The following is a 9,393-nucleotide window of genomic DNA, read 5'->3' on the forward strand; positions in this document are numbered from 1 at the left end:
TGTTTTCAGACCTACATTTGTACATTTTTTTGAACATGTAGGTTGAATTTTAGAGGGGAATGAAAGAAAATGGTGAGGTTTAGAATAATTTCACAAATCTATTTCATGCTTTTGAAACCTTCCATTCTCCTTTATTCCTCTCCAAAATTAAAACAGACCCTTACAGGTAGAACAAAGATCATTGAAGACCGAATCATCAATAGTGACGCATTGATGCTCAGCAGTAGAGTTTTTGCAGGTTGAAAACTTTGTCTCTGAAAGAAATTTTAAGATCCGTTGCTGTCTTTGTTGAGAGGTTTTTCCGTTTTTGCCATGTTGATAAAGCAGTTAAATGACTTATATCAAACTATCAAATGTAACAATAAAAGAAAATATTTTTTTCTCTCTTACATCTGTTGGTTACACCATTGTAAATTTCCAATGAATGATTATGTGGATTTCTTGTGCAATTCAAATTATACCACTAAGAATATCAAAATAATATGGATAATTTGGAATGCAAATAATATCACTAAACTTTGGATTCTCTAATTAACAATACAAAATTTTCTTACACATTATTATTATTAATGTCAATGTCTTGCAACTACCAAAACCTAGGAACATCAAAATCATTGAGCTGCACATTGAAGTGTTTCACCTTGGTGCAGCTTATTACACTTGCACAGTTAGAATCAAAGGCATCAGCAAAGGTAAATAGCATTTTCAGCTATAGTTCAGATGATCTGTTTGAGTACTCCTTAACCAATGCCGCAAAAAGTGAAGGCCTTTCAACCAAACGTGATGGTTTGTCATATTCCTTTGCCAAACCTGCCAAAAATATCAAATACCCATAACTCATTATTCTAACAATAAAAAAGGCAGACCAAGCTCTATCTAGTGGAGTTTGGGAGGGTACACAACCTTACCTCCGCAAGCAGATAGACTGTTTGCCAAGATTTAAATCCGTAACATCATTATAGAGCAGCAACCTTACCGCCAAAGCTGACCCTCTAACTCATTATTCTTACATTAAAAAAGGTGGTCCAAACTCGACCTAGTAGGGTCTGGGAAGGTAACAACCTTACCGTTTTCTCGAAGTTGACCCTCTAACTCATTATTCTAACGATCTAGCACTAAAACCAACCAATATATTTTATTTGATGCAATTATTGAAGAACTAAAATGCTTATATGCTTAGATAAGTGAACAAAATTATTTTGTAGTGCATCTTTTAAAGCATTGGTTTGGTTTAAGAAGAATATTGGTATTGGAAGAAGCTTCACATTATATGGTTTTAGTTTCTTTTCTGAAGTAACTTATGCAGAAAGATCATACACATCAGGTCCATACTCATACCTGCATCTATGACCAAAACCCTGTCACAATCCATGACTGTAGGTATTCTGTGAGCAATACTTATTATCGTACGATCTGCGAAATCTTCGCGGATAATCTTCTGTATTACAGCATCAGTTTGTGAATCGACAGATGCTGTTGCTTCATCCATGAATAGTATCTTGCCTCGTCTTAGCATGATCCTTCCCAAGCAAAGCAGTTGCCTCTGCCCCACACTCCAATTGTCTCCACCATCAACCACTAAGAAACAGGAAATTAAATCAATATTAGCTGATATTGTCACCAAGTAAAGAAGCTAAAAAGTCCGTGCCCAATTGGGGATGGTACATGGAGGCATCCTTACTCCCGTAAGCGGGGAGATTGTTTCTAGGATTTGAACTCATGACCTATTAGTCACTAAGCAACAACTTCACCGTTGTAGCGAAGCTCGCCCGTATTGGATTAAACTATTAAAAGGAGATATAACCTGAAGCCTCAAGTTTCTCAGGCTTTGCAGCCACCACATCTTTCAATTGGCAACGCTCAAGGCTCTGCAGCAAGAAATTAAACACCAAGTTATTAGTTGCGAGAAGCTAAATATATATTGCAAAATTACCTTACATGTAAAAGATATTTCTATCCTTCATAGTTTTTTATCACTTTCATGTATAGTGCACATACATTGCCATAGAAACATACAGGACTTTTTGTATAAACAAACAAGTAAGCATGTAATGCAATGCAATATATACCTTCCAAATCTCTTCTTCTGAATACAATCCAAGAGGATCAATGTTGCTTCTTACTGTTCCTTGAAATAGGACAGGCTCTTGTGGAATAATTCCAAATCTAGACCTTACATCATGAAGTCCCAAAGTGCAAATGTTGATCCCATCAACAATTATTTTCCCAGCTGAAGGCTCAATCAACCTAAACAACACCTGGATGAGGGTTGATTTTCCACTCCCCGTACGGCCTACAACACCAATCTTATCTCCTCCTTGAATGTGGAGAGATATTCCCTTCAGAACTAGAGGAGTATTTGGCCGATACCGAACCTGCTCAACACAATTTCATAACAATGGTCATTTATATATGTTACTGAATCCATGTCACCTATGAGAATTGAGAAATTCATCATAAGTACCATTACTTAAAAAACCAAGTTTCCACCAAAGCATTGCAAAGTATCCTAAAATTGTGGTTGTGGCTGCGTTTACCACAATTGCGAGAAAATGCGGTGGATGAGGCTGCAATTGCAGTCGTGAAGCCGTTGCGGAGACTCCCAAAACCACAATATTACAGTAGTAATTGTGGTTGCGGGGTGCAATTTAAAACATCGATTACAATATATGCCTTCATTTTATGTATCGAAAATGGATAAAAGTTGCCTTTAATGAAATGTTTTATACAGTATGCAATTTCAGTGTACCATCTGTATATCATATCTCACTTTTAATCTTTGATGCTGCTTAGTAGGTAAATGCAGTGCATTTATATTTTTATGCTACATAGTATACACTGGTGATTCAAATTGTAGACAACATCACATGATACGGCCACAATATTACGGTTACCATGACGACTGCAACCGCATCACACTGCAATTATGGTGTGACACTGAATCACAATGATGTGACCGCATCAGGCTGCAACGGCCGCAATCTGCATCGCAATGACCGCAATTGCAGTAACTATGACCGCAATTTAAAACAATGCTACTATTAATTTTGAATAGATTGTGCAGGTTCTCACCCTATATTATTTTGTTGTGCAAAACAGTATTTTCTTAGCTGTTTTGTCAGAGACTACAATTTACCTGCAAATTGTTTAACTCAATATTGCCTTGACTGGGCCAATTCTGAGGAGGAGACCTATCAGGTATTTTCCATGGAGCTTCTTGTGGAAGGTTGGTAAACTGCTTTATTCTTTCAATTGAAACCATTTTGTTTTCAACAGAGCAAGTCATAGTTATGGTAAATGACAAGAGACCACTAAGTGCTAGGCCATAGGATAGAGACAAGCCAACATATTCTGCAACACCAAAACCATATTAGTTGGAATAATAAGAATAATTCCTTCTTCTTGGTCAGTAATAAGAACTCAACTTTTCTAATGAATTGGTCTTTTATCTATATGCATGATATCCCTTAAAATAATATTGCACTACATTGCAAAAAGTTAGGCTTATTTGTTGTATCTTCTAAGTTGTATGTGTTATGTATTGAAGTTTTCATATCAACTAGCTCTTGGGGTTGAGTCACACTCAGATATTCTAAGGACAAAAGTTATGTGTTGTTCTTTAAGTACTTGTGGTGTTAATTTTCAATCAAAAAATAATGTGTAATAGTTGTTAGACATGTCATATTTTCATTGACGAGTTATTGCACTTGTTATATCTTTATTGCAACAAAAATGTCATGAGGATTTAGAGAACAACAGTTGAGTTTTGTTTTTATTCTAATAGTATGAAATAATGGAATAACAATGATGATTGGTAAGGAAGTTTCATGAATTAAAGTAATGGAGTATACCTGGCTTCACAATAGCACTTGGCAAAAAGATCATAAATACTGTGGCAAAGCAAAGGAAAACCACTCCCATGAAATCCAAGCGAAAACCAAGCCATTCGTTAGCTCCATTGTTGTGAAAATCCATTCTCAGACTTGCGTTGACTCTATCGATGTTTTCCTGATAAAATTCGCTCTGCTTTCTGAAGCCACGGATTGTCATAACACCAGAAATGGTCTCTGAGAAGTGATGAATCACAGGAGCTTTTGTGATGGAATCAAGACGAGTCAGTTCACGAGATGATGCAAGGTAATATTTCTGCAATCCAGAACATAAAAAAGTGTCAAAACACACCAAATAATTTGTTTTGCTTGTAATATCAAATCTGACACACACTATAGTGTTCCACAGGCCTTTTCACTAGCTAAGAGTACACAAAGATCATATTACTTAACAAATCTGAAGATAAACTATTAGTTGAAGTAACGAAATATTCTTAAATATCGAAGATTACTTAGAATGAAAAGGCCTTAGAACAATTCAGCTATAATCCATCTTCAGGTTTTGGATCATAACATTGTAAATAAGAGTAGGCACACGACAAATCATACCCGGTACCAGTTATTCAGCCAAAAGAGTGGAATTAAGAGGAAGACTGTCTCCCAAGCATTTTGGCATGTGACAATGAGGATGCTGACTAATGAGAAGTATGCCACCATTACAAAGCTTACTAGCATTGGAATTGATATATCAACCCAAAGTAGATCAGTAGATACCTAAACAATTCCATAAGAAGCACAACACACATAATTAAGTTCAAAAACCACCCGATTTCACTCATGTTTTTACATTAGCATGAATTGTTTGGTGATTGAGAAAGATTATGTTGTGACAAACATATAGCATGATTATCATTCTTGAAACCGAAATGTGTTGGTTTATATTGTGTACTAATATAAACAAAAAATGATGGGATATTAGAACTCACACGACTCAAAATTCGGCCGGAAGGAGTGGTGTCAAAGAATGACATTGGCGCGTGGATAATACTATGAAGCATTCCAATGAAGAAGCTTTGAGATGTCTTTAGACCCCAATATGTGAACAAGATAGATCTTACCATCACCACAACACACGCAACGCCTGCTATGATAGCGTAGACAATGATGAAAGTAAAAGAAGGAATTGGAGAATCATCTGCAGTTGCAATTGCTAGCCAGTAGTCACCAGCCAAGAAAGATATAATCCATGTTAGAGACATTGCAAGCATAAGTACTACACCCCACCATCCAAATGCTTCAGTGAAATAATGTTTATACACTTTAAGGTCGACACGGCCGGTTTCTCTTTCCTCGTCTTCAATGAGCTTTGAGGTACCCTTATCAGACTTGGGTTGATCTTGAGGTTGTTTTTCAGCTATGCTTTCTTTCTCTTTTGAAGCTATACGAGCTAACTTTGGAGACTGAGCAGAATCACCAGCTTTTTCACTTGTTTCTTCTATCTCCATAGAGGATTCATGAGCAGCTACAAGTGCACCAAAATCTAGGCCAGCTTTAAGAAGTTCATCATACTTCCCACTTTGCACAATTGTCCCGTCTCTCATCACCTTCATTATTGTTACGAAAACAAGCGAAGGTTGAAATATTTTGACTATTTAAGGTTATTCATTGCAGTCTTGCAGCACAAGTAATCGAAGCTTTGAAATCGAAACTATGCTTAAAAAAACACAAATACATTTAAAAGAGTTGAGACCGTATTCTTACCATTATAGAGTGAACATTATGCAAGAAATCAACTTGGTGGGTTACAAGTAAAATGGTCTTATGTTTGAGAGCTCCCATGATACATTCCTGCAAAAAGTTAGATAAATCAGGAACCTCATTATTTGTGATTATTGTATTAGAACTGGCATTTCAATTATGATGGAAGCCAAGACCGTTTCAATCGATCTAATTGTCATGCAAGATATTTTCATGTTTTTGAAGTGATTTATGCTTACTTCGTTATATATACATTTTCTTTGAGCAATGTTTCTAACTTTTTTACTTACCTTGAAAATAAAAGATCCTGTTTGGGCATCAACAGCACTGAATACATCATCAAGAAGATAGATATCAGAGTCCTGGTACACAGCTCTAGCAAGTTGTATGCGTTGCTTCTGGCCACCACTGAGGTTAATACCCCTCTCTCCGATCTCAGTCTCATCGCCGTATTCCATCATTTCAAGATCCTTTTCCAGGCAGCATACTCTTATAGCTTCCTGGTATTTCTGTATGTTCATTGGTAAACCAAACAATATATTTTCTTTGATTGTTGCATTCTGAATCCATGATGTCTGTGCTACATAGGCAACTGTCCCACATACTCTGACCTATAATGTTTTAGATTATTAGAAGGGGAAATAATGATGACAAGTGGGAAGAACACAACTCTAGAAGAAAATTTTCGCGGAAATATGTAGCATTTTCAAACAAATGAACTCCTTGATGACATATGAAAAACACTGACAACCCTCTCATATGTGCTAATAAAGGGCTTCTATATCTGTCTCAAATTTCATCATTTAAAAGAAAATTCATGTGTGCATAGTTAAAACTAAATTATGGTCATATAAAGTGTATGAAATATCATCATACTTCAGTAAACTCCTACATGAGTTACATTCCAAACCTTCAATTAGGTTCTGCTTAGCATTGTGCATTAGTCTTCCCACCGAGAGCTTAGGATTGGGAACATACATGTGTATAGGATTTAGCAGTTACCACTCTATACCAAAAGTAATATATTATAGAAAGGGGAACATCACCAAGCATTAAGGATCTACGCCAAAACAGGTTCTGATTAAATCTTAAAGGAAAACGGCCTAATAAAACCAACAATACATGAGTATTTGGTGATGGGTGATTTAACAATGTACAATTATGTTAACACTGAGGAGTAATACTAATCTTGTATGCATAGATTTAAGAGCATAAAACACTGTAAATTAGTCCAAAACAAACATACCTTTCCGGAGATCTTGAACATTTCCCCTAGCACAGAAGCCAGTAATGAAGACTTGCCTGACCCAACAGTTCCGACAATTGCAGCATGTTCTCCTTTCTTAACTTCCAGCTCTTCAACTCTCAAAGCCTCATTCCCATTCTCATCATCCCAAGAGAACTTCCCATCTTTTATCTCTACAGCTATGTCCCTATCGCAATTATCTTCTCTCTCAACTGCTTTCTCATCCCTCTCCTTACTTGTCATGAACTCATCCAACCTCCCCAAAGAGATCATTGCTTGAGAAATCTGGATAAGCGCCTGAGGAAAAGTCCTCACCGGTTCTTGCAATATCTTGATCACTGAAGTTATAGTGAAGACAGTGCCGGCATTAAGAGGAATTCCAAGAAAAGTTGCAGTTCCGAAGGTAAGAACTGTTACCATGAGTGGAGCAGTGGACAAAACTCCCATGTTAATAGCGAAATAGTACAAGAATTTCCCAATCGAACCATGTTCAGCTTCACGAAACCTTCGAATCTTGTTACCGAAATATTCCTCCCATGCTTGGAACTTAATGACTCTCATGTTATTAAGAAGCTCATTAGTTGCCTTCATCCTCAAGTCACGGCTCGTCATTATCTGGAACTGGAAACTGTTGCTTTTCTTGGTCCGAACCAAAGTGAAGACAAAAACTAGAGACGTTCCAAGCAGTGCAGCAATTGCAGACAAACCGACATAGTTATAGATAAGGGCTAAAGCAGCAGCAACTTGCAATGGCATCAACCATATAGGATGAAACTGCAACATCATATCTGAAAGTTGTTGAGCATCAACAGCCATATGGTTGACAATTTGACCAGTTCCATGAGCCTGCCTTGAAGAACTTGACAACCTCAAGCCCTTTTTGTATACGGAAGTTATAATGCTGGAACGAATCAGCATACCGAGTTTCTGAGAGTGGAAATTGAATTGATGGACACTCAGGACTTCAACTGATTTTGCCAAAAGTAGGATCAATATCAATGTAAGTCCTTCAGAGGGGGAACTATCTTTCCTTGAGGTGAAATCCACAAAACTCTGAATAAGCATTGGACCAACATACATAACTCCAAGTCTAATAACTGCAAGGAAGCCAGTGAAAACAATGTGTTTCCAAAAGCACCTAAACAAAGTGACTCCAACAGGGTGCTTGCTATTTTCCTCTGGCTTTGGCCAGTTTCTTTGGAAAAGCTCCGACATCTTTTCGGCTCTAAAATCAAGAGGAAGTGATGGCACATCTTCCAATTTGAGAGGTGTTTGGTACCCTTTATTGAGCAAAGGGTTCATCCAAAGCCATATTGTTTTGGACAACAAGGAAGAATTAGCATAAGGACTCATAGTCCTATCAAGGGAAATCCTACGATTTGTTCTTGAGCTCTCAACCACATCATGCATTCTTACAATATGAATCCCTGATGACCCTTTCATTGCTACTATGAAAAGAAACACAGATAATGGAAGATTAACCAATGAAAACACATCATCCACTCTCAAATTAAGCTCCAACCTCGATTTTTCATCGACAGTTACAAGGCGAACAACGGCTGAAGCAGCAAACAAGAGAGTAATTACAAAGTTTGCTATCCAATAAATTGTCAAAGACAAAGGGTGCTTGGAAGCCTTGAACTTCTTCTCATGCACCAACAGTATCACTATCACTATGTTGGTTATTGCTTGTGCCAACCGAAACAGTGCCTCTATCTTTATCCATGAAGCAAGGTTGCTTTGAGTGAAAGCAAAGATGCTTAGAACCGTGTAAACTATAGCCAAAAGTATAGTTATCAACAAGGGTAGTTTGAACCATAAGGTAACTTTGTAATCAGAATCTTTCTCTTGCAGAAGAGGTTTGGTGATTGAGGAAGCAGAATTTGCATTAGAAGTGAATCTAGAATAGAGTTTTTGGGCTGCAAAGGCTAGAAAAGTAAGCAAGAAAATAAGATCAACAGTGGAAATAATAACCCTTTGAGGACATGGAGATAGGAAAATAAACCTTAACCATTGAACTAAAAGTTGTGCAGAAGAGGAAGATGAATCAATGGATAAAGGGTAACATGAAGGAGATATAAGCCAAGAAGGAGAAAAATAAGACATATTGTTCAAAAGATTGAGTTATAATATATGATGATGTTATAGTACATAAAACTTTTGATAATACATGTTGTAATAATAAGAATATGTTACACAGTAGAAACTATAAACTTGTAACACGGTTTTGTTTCATAGATGGTGAAGGAAGAGAATGAAGTGGTTCTATGATTGAAGCAAGTGGTGGTGTGTTATTGGAATCTAAGATAGAGGTATGTTTGAGAACGAAATGGTGTGAAAGAAGATTGGAATCTAGGGAAATATTAAAGAACTATAGTCTAAGTGTGGGGTCATATACATAGTGGTGGGAAAATATATGTTTAATTAGGCTTGTTTGTTACGTGGGGTGTTTTAACTAGAATAAAATATGTTCCATGCGAACCACGCTTCTAGAACTTTGAAATAAAATAGAAATAAAAGAAAGATCCACAGTTTAAATAGAAATACAAAAATGAAAAT

The 9,393-nt window shown here is 36.8% G+C and overlaps 1 protein-coding gene across 2 annotated transcripts; it reads right to left on the minus strand.

Moving 5' to 3' along the window:
* Positions 1 to 415: 415 nt before the first annotated feature.
* Positions 416 to 9,188, minus strand: LOC109340267 (ABC transporter C family member 14-like). 2 transcript variants are annotated; one of them, XM_019577912.1, is made up of 11 exons: positions 6,835 to 9,186; positions 5,879 to 6,199; positions 5,592 to 5,678; positions 4,817 to 5,434; positions 4,440 to 4,604; positions 3,852 to 4,146; positions 3,137 to 3,351; positions 2,070 to 2,375; positions 1,805 to 1,868; positions 1,339 to 1,578; positions 416 to 810 (listed from the first exon to the last, which is right to left on the minus strand). In XM_019577912.1, exons 1-11 carry the CDS (start codon positions 8,938 to 8,940, stop codon positions 710 to 712), a joined length of 4,518 nt encoding a protein of 1,505 aa, XP_019433457.1. In that variant the 5' UTR covers positions 8,941 to 9,186; the 3' UTR covers positions 416 to 709. The 2 variants fall into 2 exon arrangements, with proteins under 2 accessions (XP_019433457.1, XP_019433458.1); XM_019577913.1 differs by lacking the exon at positions 416 to 810 and adding an exon at positions 1,105 to 1,198 and having other exon boundaries at positions 1,303 to 1,578; positions 6,835 to 9,188.
* Between the last annotated feature and the right edge of the window lie 205 nt (positions 9,189 to 9,393).

This window comes from Lupinus angustifolius, unplaced genomic scaffold (assembly GCF_001865875.1).
Source record: "Lupinus angustifolius cultivar Tanjil unplaced genomic scaffold, LupAngTanjil_v1.0 Scaffold_151_36, whole genome shotgun sequence".
Classification (NCBI taxonomy): domain Eukaryota; kingdom Viridiplantae; phylum Streptophyta; class Magnoliopsida; order Fabales; family Fabaceae; genus Lupinus; species Lupinus angustifolius.

Bases quoted from the DNA above. Each gene is read 5' to 3' on its own strand.
- LOC109340267 (XM_019577912.1), bottom strand. From the start codon at position 8,940: ATGTCTTATTTTTCTCCTTCTTGGCTTATATCTCCTTCATGTTACCCT. The intron at 4,605-4,816 runs GTGAGTTCTAAT...GGAATTGTTTAG, and splicing joins CCGGCCGAATTTTGAGTCGT to GTATCTACTGATCTACTTTG. The intron at 2,376-3,136 runs GTAAATTGTAGT...TGTGTTGAGCAG, and splicing joins TTGAGTTAAACAATTTGCAG to GTTCGGTATCGGCCAAATAC.